The following is an 18,835-nucleotide window of genomic DNA, read 5'->3' on the forward strand; positions in this document are numbered from 1 at the left end:
TGATTATTCCCAGTGCTGGATGATGATGATAAAATAAATAATCATAGACACTAACACGGCCTGTCATTTATGGACCTACTATGCGCCCCTTTGAGAACTGTTCAGCCGCTGCTGTCACCCTCAGGGGACTTGTCACTGTTATCTCTCTTTTACTAAAGAAGCCACTGAGGGCAGCCACAGAACCCAGGCATGTGTGGCTTGGAGTCATGCGCTTTTAAACTGTCACCTGCTCTTGGCTTCACCCAGAGGCCGTGCAGAAAGCACATCTCTCAGGCCAATCCCCTGGGAGCTCTGGGGTGGGTGTCATCTTCCCTCTGCTCCCACCATCCGGGGGAACATCGCACTGTGACAGTCTGGGGGTCCCCTCAAGTCATCCTTCTCAGACCCCAAAGGAGGGCTGCTTCCTTTCCAGCCCTGTGGCTGGCAGGCCTCCCCCTCTTTCTCCCCCTCTTGTCCCACCGGCTGGCTACTGGCTGCCCCTTGTGGCAGCCACCTGTCCTGCTGCCCTGGCCCAGTGCTCTGACAGCTTGGCCACCCCTCCTCCACTGTCAGCAGCGAACCCCAGAGCTGTCAGTGTCACCCTCAGACCTCGAGTTTGGGGCACCGTACGCATGCCTCGTGTCCCCTCTTCCCCCAGCCCCAATCGCGCTGAGCCACCCCAGCCTGTCCTCTCAACCTGCAAGAGGCCTCAGGCCTGACACAGGGACATCCTCTTTAGGGTGCTCCCCCTGTTGTCCGCCATCCTGTGGGGGTGGGCGCTTCCCACATCAGAACACGCAGTCCTGCCCTGCTCCTGACACACCAGTGCCTGCCGGCTCCTGGGGTCTTCCAGGATAGGCCTCAGACACTCACTGCCAACACAGGGCCCGGCACACTGGGTGGTGGCCCACTGGCACACGCGAGGACAGACCTGGAGTAGCCATTGACGATCCTCCCAGACACCACCTTCCGGAACGGCTCCCAGTGCTTGGGGTCTCCTTCTACTGGCGCACCCAGCAGCACCACGTCCTCGATGATCCCTTGACAACCTGGAGAGAGACCCCGAAAAGGCCATCAGTGTCCCTGGCTGCCATGGGTGCTAGGAGGGATGCTCCATCAGCAGTGAGGAAGAGGAATTCACTCACTCACACACACACGCTTCACTCACTCACACACACACACACACGCGCACACGCACACACACGCCTGTGTACATGGACACACCTGTGCAAGTGCACACACACATGCAAACTCACACATGCATGCTCAGTAATGGAGCTTTTGCTTACTGCATCTGGGCCCTGGGTCAAGCCCTCTTGTGTCTGATCTGTTCTGGCAGAGCATCATGGCCACCAGTGCAGGGTTAAGAGAAACCTGCAAGACCACAGGTCTTGAGAGGTCTCCTCTCCCCATCCCTGAAGCTCACACCCGCTGTGCATGTGGACGGGCTGTCCTCCTCCAGAGACACCAAGAAGGAGCCAGAGGGATGAGCGAATGTCAAGCAGCTCCACTGCTGTCCACCCAGTGAATGGACTCTGGCACTGGGTTAAACTCCCAGCTTTGCCACTTCTGAGCCCTGTCACTTGAGCCAAATCACTTAACTTCTCCGTGCCTAAAAGAGGACAGTGATAAAGATCCTGGGCCTGGGGGTCTATGAGGATTAGGTCACAGTGCAGGGAAGAAGCCGGCGTAGGGAACACACAGTGGAAGTCAGCAAGCCCCTGCCCTGCCCTGTGCTTCCTTTGGAATCCTAGGTCCTGCACATCCGGAGGAGTGGCACACGCAGCTGGTCCCTGGAGAATGCGTCGTGGTGACAGTTTCGCCTGGCTCTGCCTGCTCCTTTGCAGTGACATGCGGTGGCTTCCTCTCTCTGGGCCCCACTTTCTGACCAGAGTGCTGCTATCTCCTGGGCTTCCAGGCCAGACTTTTTGAATGAAAGGTTCCAGGTGCATGAGTTTGGGAGCCCCAGAAGAGCCAAGCTCTCTGAGGGCTGCCTGGCTGTGAGGTTAGAAGTGTTGATGGCACAGAACTGACCTCACTCCTTTTGCTCCCAGGGAGATGATGCTCTGGTAGACAGCTTAATCCTCCAGTCTGATGGCAGTCTGGGCTCAGAGCCCCCTCCCTGGGAGGGGTTTCGGGTGGTTATGTTGCTGGCAAGATCGACAGGGCCCTGAGAGATCAAGATGGCTGCAGTGGCAGCCACTTCTCTTGGCAGATGAGGAATCAGACTCGGAGAGGGAATGGGGCTTGCCCCAGGCCACGCAGCCAGCGACGATCAAGCTAAGGCCACGCCAGGCTACACGGAGAGCTGCCGGGTCCCTGGGGCCAATCTCTCTGCTGTTGCAGTAACCAGAAGCACAGCGATCACACGTGGGTCATGGCTGCTCACTGATCGCAAACGGGGTGGATCCTGGGGAACCACCGGGCCAGCAGCTCTCTCTGGGGTCAGGAGCCCTCTCTGCCCTGTGGAATCTGGCTCACTAGAGAGCTGCGGTTCAGCCCTGGTGCCGCAGTGGGAGGGCTGGGCCTCCTTGTGGTCAGCGGTGGTAACAGGCAAATTCTTGAGCAACTGCCCAGAGAGACACAAAAAGACTGGAACCACCTCCTCCCACCTCCAAAAAAACCAGTGACCCTGAACTGAGCTTCGCAGTCCAGCAAGCAGGCAAACGAAGCCAGGGCAGGTGGTGAGCTGGAAATGCATTTTCCCTTCTCTGAGGCTGGCGGGCAGCTGCCTTCCCGTTCATCCTCAGAACGCTGCCAGCTTAGCTACTGGGTGAGGGGGGTTTGCTGGCTGCACGGTTGTGAACTCGGAGAAAGACCACGGGGCAGACTCTCGGCCACGTACAGGTGTTGGCTAAGAGAAGTCAGCAGGAACCGCCTTAGACCCACCCCAGAGAGCACTGTGCCAGGGGCTCAGAGCCCCGGCTCCCACACGTCCAGGAGTGGAGGATGAGGAAGGAAACCTGCCTTGGGAAGAGACGACACTGACTGCTACAGTAGCTGCTGGGAAGGAAAAAATAAATCTGAGTCCACTGCTTGGACCTGAACCTTATAATATCAAGGATTTCAGCCTCCTAGACAATGTACCGAAAACTCTCCCTCTGGTCGTGCCTGGCAGGCCCCTGCCAGGGGACCGATGATTTCTGGATCATGCCCTTGACTAATAGAAGAGCTGGCCGCATTTCTGCTATAGGGATGCAGCATTTGCTAAAACACATTTGGCTTTCACCCCGCTGCCATCAGCTTTGCCTCTTGTGAATTTTTAAGCTATTAACCTTGGCCCACGGCTTTATGAATATTCAGATTTTCATGTAGAAGAGGGTGGTGACGATCATCTTCAAGTTTGGGAGTCAGAGACACGTGCAGCCTTTGTGCCTGAATTTCCCATCTTTTAAACAGTTCTCTGGATTTATTAACATCTGCTTTTACCGTTGGAGCTGGCAGGCTTTCATCCTGTTATAACTTTAGCATTAAGGAGGCGTCAAACCTCTGGGAGTTAAAAAAAGAAAGGCTTATCAGTCCTGCCTTTACCCCTCCATCCTCTGAAGTTCCTGTCTTTCATATGTTCAGTGAAACACATTTCTTTCCAATACTTTCCTCTCTCTCTCCCTCTCTTTCTCTCTCTCTCTGCCTTCTTTCCTCCCTCTCTTATCTCCTCTTTCCTCCAGCACTGAAGATCAAGCTCAGGGCCTTTGGAGCCCTTTTTTATTTTCTATTTTGAGACAGGATCTCACTAAAGTGCTCAGACTGGGCTCCAACGTTTGATCTTCCTGCCTCAGCCTCCCAGTGTGCTGGGATTATAGATGTGAAACACCATGCATTTACCTCTTCATTTTATTCTTTGACACAGGATCCAGAGCAATCCATTTACAATGCAAGCCATGGACCTGGAGTGATGGAAAGATACTAAAATTGGGTTGTGGTGATGGTTACACAACTCAGTATATTTACTAAAAATCACTGAATTATGCACTTAGAATGGGCAGATCTTGTGGTAAGTTACACCATAGAGGAGAGGGAGCGTGTCACCTCTGTGCTTGAATCCTCTCATGGAGTTGAAGTTAAGGCCATTACGATGGCCTCAGAAGCCCTGCATGACTTTGTAGCTCTTTCCCTCATTCACTCTGCTCTGGTTGCACTGGCTTTGGTGCCCCAGAGCATGCCAGACCTCTGCCCTGCGATTCACATGCTTCCCTGCCCCTCCCCCAAGGACAGCTCAAGGCAACTTCCCACCCTTACTGAGTGCCCCAGCCCCTTCTCTGCTTTACTTTTCTCTATTGCACGGGTCACTATCTGATGGCTGCTTGTTTGAAAGTCTTACAGGTGAATGTTAAGCTCCGCAGGGCTGAGATTACCGTCTTTGGGCTTACCACTGAATCCCCAGTGCACGGCATGGAGATTAGTGCTCAATTAGCATTTGTGGAATGAATGAAAGAAAATGCTCAATTAGCATTTGTGGAATTGAATGAAGAAATGAAAGAAAGAAATGAAAGACTCCATAGTATGAAACCTTCATGCTGAGAATAAATGCAAGCTGTGTGTGGGGGTCTTTTCCTGCTGTTCTCACCCCCTGGCACAAGTTCTTCCTGGCAGCTATGGCTGGGGGTGGTCTCTGAACCCCGGTAAAAGCAAGTGAAGAATTTAACCGCCATCCTCGGAGCTTCAGCTGCTCATTTTTTTTTTTTCTGGTACTGGGGATCGAACTCACGACCTTGCACTTGCCAGGCAGGCACTGTGCCACTGAGCTAAATCCCCAGCCCCACAGCTGCTCATTTCTAGAGCTCTGTTCTGGGGGCAGTGACCCTCCTCTGAAATACAGCAGTCTTCAGAGGGCGAGGAAATGAATGGCCCTGAAAGCCAACACCGTCCCAGCCTCCTCTCCAGCCTCAGACTGAGAATCAGAGGCTCAGGGCAGCACCCAGGGAGCACCTGACACTCACTGCAGAGTGCGGCTTCCACCACGCAGGCCCAGCCCACGCCAAGAGGAGGCTCAGGGTCCCCTGGCCTCTTGGCTGGTGTGTGACCCAGAGTGACACTAGGGCCCGAGAAGCCATCTGGACACCAACCTGACAGCCAGTTAAATGCCTCTAAGGTCTCATAATGGCATATCATGAGACTGTGTGCATATGCTGTTAGGTGTCACAGAATCCCTGGATTCAGAGTAACTTATGTCTGTTACATCTTTTTGCTTCCCTCCTCTCTCCTCCCCCCTCTCCTCTTCCTTTCCTCCCTCTCTCCCTCCTGCAGCGCTGGGGATGGAACCCAGGGCTTTGCATCAGTTAGTGCTCCACCAGCCACATTTTCTCCATCAGTCAGTCAGCTGTAGTACGACTACTTGCTCGTGTAGTCTGAGAACGCTTGCCATTGGGAAGGGGCCCTGCACGCAGAAAGACCGGGAACCACCAGCGCAGTGGAAGTGGCTTAACCTCTGACATAAGAGAAATCTGAATTTAAATCCTGGGTGTGCCACTGTATTAACTGAGGTCAGGTCTTTAAGAACTTGGAGCCTCTGCTTTCTTATTTGTAAAATGGAGATGCAGGTTTGAGGATCCCTTATGTGAAATGCTTGGAGCCAGCAGGGCTTCTGATTTTGGAATATTTACATATACATGTTGAGATATCCCAGGGATGGGACCCAAGTCTAAACACTAAATTCACTTATGTTTCATATATACCTTATACACATGGACCAAAGGTAACTTTATACTTGTATGCACCTACGTTTTGACTGAGTCAGGTGTGGAACTGCCCATTCGTGGCATCAAGTAGGCACCTAAAAAATCCTGGGTTTTGGAGCAGCTTGGATTTCAGATCTTTGCATCGGGCGTGCTAACCCTGTAAGACAACGCTCCCTATGTCCCAGGGCCAGAGGGCCGTTGTGCATGCAGGATGGGCCTAGACGCAGCTCGGGCAGTGCCTGCTCTGCTCATTTTGCTATGCAGACCATCCACGTGGCAGCTATGTAGAATGCCATAGATGGGAGGTCGTTTCTGAAGAAGGCCAGGCCACTGATATTACTTTCTGGCCGGCCGTGAACAGTGGCGACTGTTTTGGGCGCTCAGCTGTGGTGGGGAGCGGGGATGCTGGGAGTGACCAGGGAGCAGCTGAAGAGCTGCAACTATGGTTAAACACTTCCTCTTCCACTCGTTCTGTTGTTAATGTTTCATTATGGGAAAATGAAACATATCACACAGCCTTGCCCATCTTTGCTATTTTTAAATATACGGGTCAGAAGCCCCAAGGATCTTCCTACGGTTGCACAAGTCTTCTCCTCTCTTTTTATTGATCAGGATTTAGATAATGACTTTTACTGCTCTGAGCATGCCTTGGGAGTTCACCCCACACTCCTGGGATGGCATTCTGGCCCCTCGGCTCCGCTAGCGAGCCGGGGATTATTGCAGCTTTGCAGAACCCACCGAGGGTTCTGCAAAGGGACTGCTTGTTCACAGCAGTGAATGTCAGTTTCCGCTATACCCCTGCTCTTGGAAACTGTATGAATTGAGTTGTTGCAAACCCAAACATTCTTAAGCATGTGCCCTGCTTAAACAAGTGGGGCCTGTTCTGTACAGTGCACCCCGGAGAACCTTTCTGTGCAGGGAGGAGCGCTTTGCAGAAGGGAACAAACACCTCTGGCCAACCCGCATCAGCCTATCCTTCTGCTACAGCTTCCTTAAACGGAGGCAAACCTGCCATGCAGCGCTTCCTAGAAACTGCATCAAACGGCTGGCGAGGCAGCGGCCCGCATCCCACATGCCCATCACGTTGTCGATAATGAGATTCTCCTGGCTGCAAAGACCAAAGCGTCTCAAGTTCAAGAAGCAAAATGGACGGATTTTCTCCCTCCTGGCAGGGTTTGCGTGTGCGGTGAGTGATAAGGTGGGAAACGAAGGAGGGAATTATCTCCTGACTGCGGGTCCACCAGACAGCGCTTGAAGGAAATGAGACGCAGACAGTCTAACACAAATGGGATCCATTGCAAAGATACACACACATGCACATCATAAACGCAGGGAGAAGCCACAAAAGGGAGAGAGACCGAGAAAAGAGACAGGGGCTTTGACTGAACCTCCCGGGGGCCTCCCCTACAGGAAGGAGGGTCACACCGGGAAGAATCGCTTAGAGGAGCCCGTTTGGATGTATTATCAGGATTTGGGGTGAATGCTTTAAGGGAATGACTAAGCCTTCATTTCTCCTTTTTGATTCCTGCCTCTTTCATTTGGCCTTGCAAAGTGATAAGGCTATTACCGCACCCTCGGACCCTGGAAATTAATCAGTTCTGCCTGACCTCTGCTTGCTCTCCCCCTAAAGGATCCAAATTGGGTTTGTCCGAGGATAAAGCAACTGGTGGATGCAATTCCATGGAAGGGAAATAAATCTCATCAAACATGATGCCTGCTATCAGGGAGATGAAAGAGCCAGCTGACCAGGCGACGGTCTTGTGCATTTCAGCGGGTGTTGAGTGACAGCTCAGACATAATTTTCAACCACGTGGGAGTTTTGAGACTCAAGGGTCAGGATGTGCAGACGTACATGTGAGCCCTGACGGACTCTCACACCTCGGTTTCATTTTGTAAACATCAGGGCCAGGAAGGATAGCCCAGCTTCAGGGGCAAGGAATGAATGGGAGAGGAATATTTTGCTGCAAAGGATTTTCGGGTTTGCTTGTTTTAAAACAAGATTCTGAAATTCTCTTTCTCTCTTCTTCACTTTTTCTTTATTTTTATTTTTGGCAGTGCTGAGGGTGGAACCCAGGGGCTCACACATACTAGGCAAGGAGGGCTCTAGCACTGAGCCATAGCTCTAGCATGGGAATTCTCTTCCTTAATTCGCTTCCTCCTCCTCCTCTCCTCCAGGATCATAGCTTCGTTTAGGATAGGCTCAGGACTAATTGCTTTCTTTTTTTTGTTTTTTTCCGGTACCGGGAATTGAACTCATGACCTTGCACTTGCCAGGCAGGTGCTGTGCCACTGAGCTAAATCCGCAGCCCCCAGCTTTCTGCACCTGTTATTCCATTTACTCCTTACAATGATCCTGGATGGTAAGAAAGCATGACTACTTCTGTGTTTTGGTGGGAAAGCTCAGAGAGACAGTAATTTGTCCAAAGTCATACAGCAAGTGTCTTTTCTCTCTCATTCTCCTGTTCCACTTCCCCTTGTGATCAAATATATCTTTATTTGTTTATTTATTTGGCAGTGCTGGGAGTCAAACCCGTGACCTTCTATGTATAGCAAGCACTCTCCCTCTACCACTGATAGCCCTAGTCCTCTTCCTTTTTTAAGAAAAGGGAAGACAGCTGGGTGTAGTGGCACATATCTGTAATCCTAGCTACTCAGGCGGCTAAGACAAGAGGAGCTCAAGTGTGAGGCCAGCCTGTGCAGCTTAGTGAGACCCTGTTTCAAAATAAAGACTATAAAGGCTGGGGTGTAGCTTGGTGGTATAGCACATGCCTTGCGTGCACAAAGCCCCAGGTTCAGTCGAGTATTGGGTCTGCAGTGGTATGAAAATTAAAAAATAGAACAATAAAAACATTAAAAAAAAAAAAAAAAAGGAAGGAGAAGCAGCTCAGGCTGAGATCCTTTGCCTGGTGACAGTATCAAGCTAGATTTTCACAGTCTTTATTTATGGCTAGGGATTGAACCTGCGGGCTTGCATATGCTGAGGATGTACTTTACCGCTGAGCTACACCTCAGCCCCAGCATGGTTTTATTTTTAATGTATCATTTTATAATTTTTTTTGACTATTCCTTTTCCATGTGACACACAATACAGAGTTTCCATTTCAGGAAAGGTTTCCTTTGAAAATAAATCTAAGTAGAGACGGTGAGGTTGATATAAATATATTGAACAGGCATCCCTGGTAAGTAGAAATGACACAAACCGCAGAGCTCTATGAAAGGGTCTGTGTTAGACCCACAGAAGTTATGGTCCTGCTAAAGGTCACAGCTGCCTGCAGTCCGATGCATTGGCTATGGCCTAGCAAGTCCAAGTCCACTCATCTTTTGATGTTCTTGGGGCTGGAGCATCAGGTTCACTTCCTGATACCTCTTCTAGGTTGCAAGGTGGTCCTATTTCAACCATAACGTACTTAATTTAACTGGAAAATAGATTTCCTGCGTTTGGTTTCCTTACCCCTCCCAAATGTTACAACTTCCTTCCTTTTTTTTTTTTGAGACAAGATCTCACTGTGTTGCCCAGATTGGCCTCAAACTCTTGGGCAGGATCCTCCTGCCTCAGCCTCCTGAGTAACTGAAACTACAGCTCTGTGCCACTATGCCTGAGAGCAGACTGTGAAGTCTTTATTTCATTTCTGCAAGGAATGATACCCTGGTGGCTGGTGACAGGGCAATTGGTGGAACTAAGTGTTAATGCCAAACCTGCCAGCTCCTCGCACAAACCTGCCAGCTGTGGGGTTCCAGGTAGGGGACTGGCTGAGATCTACCAGCTGCCTGGATCTTTTTAAATGTCCCTGGGAACATACGCATGTGTCCACAAAACTCCATAGCCGAGGCTCAGGTCCCCGCTAGGGTCATCAGTGACTGGGGACTCCCTGTAAGCCCAGGAAAAAGAGTCCCATCATAAACGTGGCCCTGCCCTTTCCTCCTCTCTACCACTGGCTTCCACACCTGGGTCAGCCACAGGGCGGGGACCTCCCAGTTATTTCTGGGATGCAGTAGGATTCTCAAAACGTTGTCCATCTGTAAAAAAAGGCCACATGACCCCCTGATTTTGTATACATTTGGTCACTGAAAAAAAGGTGATGTCACTAATGGGATTTGATTTTTATTCCTTTGTTTTTCTTATAAGAGAATCTTTGTGGAGACTATTTTCTCTTGACTTTTATCTTGAGGTGGGGAGGATAATGAAAAAAAAACATGTTTTGGGCGGCTGCTGCCGGGATGCCCAGCCATACTGAGACAGGCAGAGGGTCGGCTTTGACACCAGGAAGGCAGGGCTCCATGGGCAGCTTTGCGCTGCCACTGTGCTGGCAGTGGCCAGAGGGCAGCCTCTCACCTCATCAGGAGAATGCCCCATGAACTCTGAACTTTCAGACGGCTGGGAAGGTTCCAAGGGGTGATGTCCGGAAACATCTGTCATAGCAGGTACTTAGTAAATAGGAACTCTTTCCCCTCTGTGTCTTTGGTGCCTAATAAATGCTTATGTAGCAAAATGGAAAAATGAAAGATGACACAGGTAGCACAGACATTTCTCAGGAATTAGGAGCAGCTGCCGAGTTCTGCACAAGCTCTGGGTGGAAGGGAGTCAGAAGTTCCTTCCCAGCGAGTGCCTTCTAGGAGCTGGGCATGGAGGAGCCAGGGTCACAGGAAGTGGGTTCTAAGCCCTCCTAGAGCCACGGCAAGGTGGTGCTGTGGAGACACAAGTGCCCAGGTGTCTCCAGGGCAGGGCGGGACCGTAGGTGCTTTAGGAGGGACCACGCTGCAAAGGTGGGCTGATCACTCCCCCAGCACAGCCCTTCCTGGGTCCCTGGATGGAGTCGTGAGAGCGGAACTCCTGCCTGGGCCTTGCCGCCTGCTAGCTGCCTGCTTGGGCCAGCAGGTACCTCAGGTTAGGGGTCTCTAGGGGGTGGTAGGAAGCACCCTGATGTGGGTGTCAGGCAGGTATGGGGCCTTGCCTTGGCTCTGTCACTCACAAGGCTGTGTGACCATGAACAAATCTGGGATATCAGCCTGTTAAACAGAGACAACAGTACAGGACTCCCTCCCAGCTGGCTGTGAGGATCAAGCAGAGGGCCAGGCCAGCAAGATCCTTCAAGCAGAGGGCCAGGCCAGCAAGAGGCATGCAATCCTCTTGCTGGCAAATTGAAGGAGCATCTGTGCAGCCCATCCCCGATGGTGTTTAGGGCCTGGGTACTGAGGTCTCACCTGGTGGAATGAAGTGATCAGATCATGTCCCCTCAGTGCCCTATGCAGTTCTGGGACCTGGCAGGTTCCTCAGGAGCAGTTTGCTGACTGACAGATAATTACATCCATCCTGTGAATATGCTACTCCTGAAAACTCAAGGCAAGCCCTGAATTCTGATCCTGTTCATCTCTCCAACCTGCACTGCCAGTCCCAGGCCCTAAGGCCTGCCTTGCTTACAATCTGTCATGGTCGTCCTGTTTGGAAGACCTGCCCCTCTCCCACAGCCTTCCCTAAGCTCTGGAGGGAGAGGCTCCTTCAACTGAATCACCATAGCCCCTAGTGTCTAGACCCCGGATGTAGTGTTTGGTACCATTACTTCCCTGCTTTAAGGTTGATATCTTATTTTCTTAAAGGTTATAAGCTTTTAAGGGCAGCAAGCTTGTCACAAGAGGCAGCACAAAGGAGCAATTAATAGGCACTCAAGACACACTGGGATTAGAACCCCAGGTTTGCTAATTGCAGGCTGTGTGCTCTTAGATGAGTCACTTAAGCTCCCTGAGCTCAGGTTCTGCAACTTTAAAAATAAAAGTGCAAGCCAGGCTTGGTGGCCCACACCTGTAATTCCAGCATTTGGGAGGCTGAGGCAGGAGGAGATGTGTGAATTTGAGGCCAGCCTGGGCAACACAGTGAGTTTGAGGCCAGCCTGAACTACACAGTGAGGTCCTGTCTCAAACCAAACCAAACCAAACCAAACTAAACCAAACAAGCCTACATTTTCAAGGTGACTAGGAAAAATGATCAAGGTGGCTCTGCTTCCACAGGTACACCATAGGCGCTCAATACACACCAGCTCTCTTCTCCTTGGTGCATGGTTTGTATTTGGAGATGAGCGGGCATTCTCTATTGAACTTGGGCAGAGGAATGTGGCAGGCCTTGTTAACCCCACACCTCCATGGCTCTCTGAGCCTGAGATTCATACACAACCGTCCCATGCGGTCTTATCTTCCACAGCTGCTTAGTTGCAAAATGTAAAACCACCCAAATAAAAATCCAACTTGAGACCTGTTGCCTAACTGAGTTTTCCAAATGCCCTGGTGTTTACCATAGTCGAAGCCAAAACTGCTGGCAGAAAGTCCCTGCAGCAGCGTCCCTGAAATATTTCTATACAGTCAGGCAGCTTGCAGAGATCATTCCCAACCATGACATCCTCCTCGCACCCAACCTCTCTAGCTTGCCAAAGGCAGAGACGGTGGAACCATTTGAGTGTTGAGGCCCTAAAAGGAAAGGGTGTAACTCACAGGCAGAGCAAGCCAGGTTAAAGGGAGGCCTGGCTTCCTGTGGAGCTGGCATCTTCATGTACCTTCATGGGCATAAGAAATGTGCGTTTATTTGACTTGTTTTTTTTTGTTGTTGTAGGTACTGGGGATTGAACCCAAGGCTGTGTCCTGAGCTCCATCTCAGTCTTTGATTTTTTATTTTGAGACAGGGTCCACTAAGTCTTTAAGTTGCCCAGTGTGGGCCTGAAGTTTCTATCTTCTTGCCTCAGCCTCCCAGAGGACTGGGATATAAGTATACACCACTATGCTCAGCTTTTGTTTTTGCTTTGATTTGCTAGAAAGCTACTGGCTTAATTCACAGCTCATTTATAGCACTGGATAACCATCAAGAAACATACTACAATAACAACAGTAATCAAAATAGTTGCTACAGATTGCCTACACTTGCCAGTTATTTTGGCAAGTGTTTTATGTATACAACCCCACTTAGTCCTTTTAATGGTCTTATAAAGGAAGTATTACTAGAACCCGTTCTCAGAAAAGGAGACTGGGCCCTAGAGACTACGTACATCGCATCTGTTGCTCAGCTAGGAAGAGACATAACTGGAATTCAGATCCAGGCCTGGCTCCTTTACATAGGCTCTTGCCAATCGGGCCACATCTCCTGTGTACGCAGATTTTTTTTTTCCTGGCCCTGATACTTTGCATTTATCCATAAGCTGTTGCTCCCATGGCTGTACTTCCTAAACATCCTGCAGATCCTTTGGAGAAGGCTTTGCATATATAAATAAGTGGATGCCTCAGGTAACAAAAGATGGAAGAAATAAAGAGTGATGAAGAATATACTAGAGACCCAGAAGGTCAGAATTCACACAGGGATATCCCATGCTAGAGTGACAGACAGGGACCCAAACCTAGAGTTTGTTGTTAAGTACAAAGCAGGGATACATCTGTAGCCTTGAGAACCACTACGGTAGTTCCTGATGCCCCACACTCTAAAAGTGATTGATTCTCCACTAAATTCCTAACTCTTACCCACAGCAGAGTAGTAAGATTCCTGTCACTAGAAGCAACTAAGCAGAGGTGAGTGGACACCTCTGAGGGACAATGTCAAAGGATCCTGTAGAGTGTGCTGGTTTGAACCAGATGACTTCAAATGTCCTGTGTAACCTTGAGTTATAATCTCTGCTCTTCATGAGATGGAAGAATGAACCAAGGTCTGCCGAACAGGACTGGGCCCAACATGATGCTGATGTGCCCTCTGGACCATCCAACTGTGATTAAACTGTTTACAGTGTTCCAGCGCTCTCAGGACTGCAGCCCACCTCCTGCACAATGATTCAGCCAATCACTGAGCATTACGACGTGCCAGATGCTTTATATTTGTGCCATTTTACTTATCTTTATGAAGCAAGTGTCACCTGATCTATTTTGCTAATGAGGAAGGCTTGAAAACTCATGGAACTTACATGGTTATAAATGGAGGACTCAGGCTTTGAACATGGACTTTCTGGCCTGAGTCCATGATTTTTTTGTTGTTGTTTGTTTTTGTTTTGTTTTTTTGAGACAGGGTCTTGCCATATAGTCCAGGCTGGCCTCAAACTCACTAGGTAGCCTAGGCTGGCCTCAAACTCATGGTGATCCTCGTGCCTCAGCCTCCCAAGTGCTGGGATTACAGGTATGCACCACCACGCCTGGTAAGTCTATAATGTTGACCTGTGGCATGGGGAGCTGAGGTTTTCTGAGTAATTATGAGCAGATTTTTCATCTAACTCCTCATCGTGCACACACTTTGCAGTTCAGAGCAGGAAGCATGTCCACAAATGGCTAGATCAGGTCTTAAGGCAGGGTAGGGAGATCAGGTTCTAGAATAGAGAACCCTGGGAGCTCTTTCAGGAAGGACTCCCCACTCCAGGCAACCTGGGTTCCTGCAGTCACAGCTGCAGGGACATGAGAAATCTCAGCCTTACCTCCTTTCATGCCTGGGCATCTCTCTGTCCATTTTTGTCCCAGGCCATGCGCTAAGGTAAGAGGGTGTATTAGCTGACTGAAGGGCCACATGTGCTAGATCCCAGGTCGCCATGCAAAGGGAAGCCAGATGATGGCTCTGGTCCTCACCTGTGCTTGCCAAGTTGTTTGGGGCAGGCAGTGCCACCTTCTCTCCCACCCAGGGCTGGGGATGCAACTTGGTAGTAAAGCAGACACACAAGGCCTTGGATTCATCTCACATGGGGGATGATGCCGTCCCTATCTTCCTCTCCCTTTCCTTTTTTCTTCTGTGACACTGGCCTATTAGGAGTGCAGCCTTTGGGGTCTGAGCCTGCCATGGGTCTGGCATGGCTCCTTCCATCCTTTGGGGGTTAGCAGGTGAGTCCAGGTGGTGTTAGAGTGCAAGGTACTCCGGTCATCATGGAGCTGGAGCTTGCGTGTTCATTTCTCTTGGGGACCCAGTGGGGAGGAGGGGGGTGACTTCCAGGGCTACGGTTTGCACACGCCTGGCTTCCCCTGTCATAACGGCATCAAACTTCCAACACCAGCCATAACTGCCTCTCAGAGCACACAGTCTCCTGGTCCCTTTTCTTCATCTCTAAAAAGAAGGAGCCTCCTGGGGGCTCTTCCAGCTCTGACCTAAGGCCCTGAAAACTACGTGGGCTTATTTAGTTGGCCACTGGGGCCCGCCTGTGGGAGGAAGGTGAAGTGGGTCAACTGGAGACTACCTCCTGTGGGTTGGTGGGTACCAGGCAGAGGCCAGGACCCAGGGGCAAGGCCAAAGCAAACCCTGCATCTTTGTTTTTTTTTTTTGTGTGTGTGTGCAATCAAGGTGACCCACACTCAGGGTGTGATTGGATATCTTTTAGCAGGTGGTGACTGCTGAGAGCAAGGGTGTCTGCATCCCCTTGAGCAAGCAAATGTCTTTCAAATGGGAAAGTCAGCCGAGACTCTGCCAGGATTCTGGGAGAGACTGCGGGAACTGATCAGCCTTTAGTTTGGATTAAGGCAGGGAATCAGGGACCCCAACGTCCTGCTCTCTCACTCCCCACCCCAAGAGCTGATGTGACTGCTGTATTCGAGAGTTCAGAGGTACTGAGTATTTCAGCTCTGGGAAAATCTACTTGGATAACCAGATGGAGACAGGGAGGGAGTGCTGCGTGGTTGCACCTGCCACACTGAAAGCCAGCAGTGCAGGCTGAAATGGAATCCCAGGCTACTATACATAAATCACTGCACCTCCTGCTTGCCAAAGTCCATGCCAGGTGCTGGTGACAGAAAGGAACTAAAAAGCCACAGTCCTTGCCCCAGCCTCCTCATAGGCTAGGGCTGTATATTAAATGAGAGAAAATAGCCAACACTTTCAGCATCTCACCTGGTGTGTAGTAAGTGTTCAACAGGGGCAGTTATAAAATCCCAGAATAACTCCAAAAGGCATCAACATCCCAGTATTACTAATTAGCCTGAGGCTCACAAAGGCAAGGTGGCTTGCCCAAGGGCCCCAGTCAGTAACTCGCTGAGTCTGGATTTGAACTCAGGTTTCGAGACCCTCGGTCCAGTGTTCCTTTGTCTATGTTATCTCAACTGGTAGTCATTTTCCTTTGCATCCTAAAACACTAGGGAAAGTGGTCCAGAGGAGCCAGCTCACAGTGGGGAGGGATGGGAGCTAGGGTTGGCAGAATGGGCAAACCCCAGTGCCGAGATGGAGCAGGCCCTGCAGCTTTCAGGTGCCGAGCGAGTTCACCCACAGGAGCGCTGGCTCAGCTGCTGATGTCTTCCTTCCCAAGTGCACGGGCAGGGGCACTGGGTGAGACAATATGCAATGCTTTCAATTAATTCCCTTTAAATCCTCTTGGAATGAAGAGGAGAATAAATGCATAAATCAAATGAAGCAGCAGTTGATTCCTTAGTTCATGTGACCATTTCCTGGCTAAGCCAGCTAGGATGAGTCAGTTTGAATTGAGTTCCCTTTCCAACTGTTCAATTTTTGCAATCTTTTTTAAAGCAAATACATCGAAAAAGATGAACATTCCATTGTGATCTGGGGCCGGGAGTCTCTCTGCAAGTACCCAGATGGTGCTTCTTTCTGGCAGCAGGCACCATTAAGCCACCCCTGCCACCTGCAGGGTCGGTCACTCCCAAAGCAAATTCAGGGTTGACCGGGACATGGACCATTGCCGGAGGGCGAGGGGAATCCTGGCCATATTCATTTCCTGCCCAAGGGCACCATTTGGCAGGTGCATGATAAGTCCTGCGCTTGAGTGGCGCATCAGCCTCACTGGGAGGCTTGGACAATAGGTAAAGCAGCTGGCTCGGGTCTTGTGGGCTGTGGTGTCCCCTAGGCCTAGGCAACTTATATCCCCCGACTCCCAAGGCCCCGGGCATCATCGTCTGCAGGCAGCGCCTGCAGCAGCTTCTTGGCCATCTTTGAGTCTCATTGATAAACCAGCTCCTGACATGTCCTGGCACCTCCTGTGTGTAAGGCCCAAACCGGGAGCTGGTGACACAGAGGTGACAACACAGTCTGGGCCTGCCCTGATGTTGACCACTCTCTAGCACAGAGACCAAACCCAGAGCAATGCTTCATAACCCAGCACGGAGAGGTGGCAACCAAGGTGCGGGAGGTGCCGGGGACAGGGAAGCAGGTGGCTGGACACAGGGCGATGACTCAAGCCAAGGGGACAGCATGCTCTGCTACCACCCGCGCTGACTTTGGGCAGATCTCTGTGGCTAAGTCTCAGTCCCTGGCCTGCAGTTCTATAAAACTGGCTGAATAATGCCTCACAAAGATGCGGTTGAAGACTGGAGTTAGTAAAATCACTGCCATCAGCCTCAGTGTGTACGTCCCACCCCACTGTGACCAAGCACAGCAAAAACAAAACAAACCTGCACTCTGCCCCCAGTGAGAAAGCGGAAGTAGCAGGGTCACTGTGTCCGTTTAGTTCCCCAAGTAAGCGAGCACTTTCCATAAGCTACTGACTCTCTGGGGAGAGCCATGCTGTCCCCAGCATTTGGAACGTGGATGGCCAGGGCGCCTGGGGCCCTGGGTGGCTTAGTGACTTGAGAAAATGGCTGGCTTTTCATCAAGAACAGACTAATGAGGCCAGGTGTGGTGGTGCACGCATGTAATCCCAGCACTTGGGAGGCTGAGGCAGGAGGATCATTGTGAGTTTGAGGCCAGCCTCAGCTACAAAGTGAGCTCAAGGCCAGCCTGAACTGCATAGTGAGACCCTGTCTCAAAAAGACAAAAAAAGCCCAAAAAACAGACTAATGGAAACTCAGCAACTTTGGAACTGTGTGTGTTTGTGCATGTGTGTGCGTGCGTGTGTGTGTGTGTGTGTGCACTCGCACACACGTTTTCCCTTAAGTACAACCACTCCTTGGTATGGGATGAGGGTTGCTTCCAGGACCCCTGTGAATACTAAAATCTTAGAGTCCTCAGGTCCCTTAAATCGAATGGTTAAGTATTTGCATTTAGCCAGTGCCATCTCCCTTGCACTTAAAATCATCTCTAGATACTTATAATACCTGAGGGAAGGTAAATGCTTAGTAAATGGCTGCTGCACTGTACACATTAGGGGATAATGCCAGGGAAAAAGTCTGTCTATGTTCAGTGAACACGTTTTTTTCCTTAAATATTTTCAGTCTGCTGCTGTTTGAATCAAAGGATGCAGAACCCATGTATGTACCTGGAGTGTTTCTTTTTTTTTTTTTTTTTTTTTTTTTCAGTGTTTTGGTTTTTCTCCAGTAATTTAAACCGAGATAAAGTCTGTCCAAATCACTGGTTTTTCTCCGGTACCGGGAACCGAACTCACGACCTTGCGCTTGCCAAGCAGGCGCTTTTGCCACTGAGCTAAATCCCCAGCCCCGACCTGGAGTGTTTCTAGTATAGAAAGCCCAGACCTTAGCAATCTGACTAGTTTCTGCCTTTTTTGTTTTTTTTGCAAGAAGCAATTTTTTAGCCAGGCATGCTGGTGCACGCCTGGAATCCCAGCACTCGGGAGGCTGAGGCAGGAGAATGGGCATGAGTTCGAGGCCAGCCTGAGCTACCTAGTGAGTTCCAAGCCACTGAGACCAGAAAACAAAAATGATTATTTTTCCTAAATCGTCTGGAGTCTGAGCCTCCTTTCTGCATGGAGGGTCGGGGACAGTTTGAAGAGGGTGTCTGGGCAGCTCCACAGACAGCCTCGGTTGTGGGGGGCACCCTGCACATGAGACTAGGTGTGGAGGTGTGGGTGCTGGGAAGGAGGCAGGAGTTGCCCTGAACTCAAGTTTCCTTCTTGCACTGAGGGGAGCTCTGGGTGTGGCTAAAGGAAGGAGAATTGGTGGGGATCTCAGGGACGTGAACAAAAATTCCCCGTGGACCGGCCCAGGCAAATTGTCCTGCCCCCACTGAGCCTGCACCTCCTGCCCCCTCATGACCTCCAGGGTCCATAAGGATTCGGGCTCAAGCTATCAATCAACACATGGGTCAGCACTGCAGACCCAAATCCAGCTTCATCTTTACTAGTCCAGTCACAGTGGGCTACTCGCTTCACCTCTGTAAGTCTCAGTTCCCCTGTCTGTAAAATGGGGGTAATCAAACCCTCAGAGGATTATTTTGGGGTGCTTAGCTGTGTGTGGCAATGGTGCCTAATAATGGCTGGCTGCCCAGGTGATGAGGAGGATGATTAGAAATTATCAATCTATCATGCAAGCAGGGAGTAGGGAATCTCAGCAGCTCCAGTGGT

At 50.5% G+C, this 18,835-nt stretch overlaps 1 protein-coding gene across 1 annotated transcript in view; it reads right to left on the reverse strand.

Annotated features, from left to right (window-relative positions):
* The window catches only part of Tmco4 (transmembrane and coiled-coil domains 4), an 87,123-nt gene that overhangs the window by 15,800 nt on the left and 52,488 nt on the right, over positions 1-18,835 (reverse strand). The window contains exon 14 of the mRNA XM_005394664.2: positions 911-1,028. Coding sequence (XP_005394721.1) covers positions 911-1,028 — 118 coding nt within the window. The remainder of the gene's footprint in view (positions 1-910; positions 1,029-18,835) is intronic.

Source organism: Chinchilla lanigera, unplaced genomic scaffold (genome assembly GCF_000276665.1).
Source record: "Chinchilla lanigera isolate Chin_1 unplaced genomic scaffold, ChiLan1.0 scaffold00051, whole genome shotgun sequence".
Classification (NCBI taxonomy): Eukaryota; Metazoa; Chordata; class Mammalia; order Rodentia; family Chinchillidae; genus Chinchilla; species Chinchilla lanigera.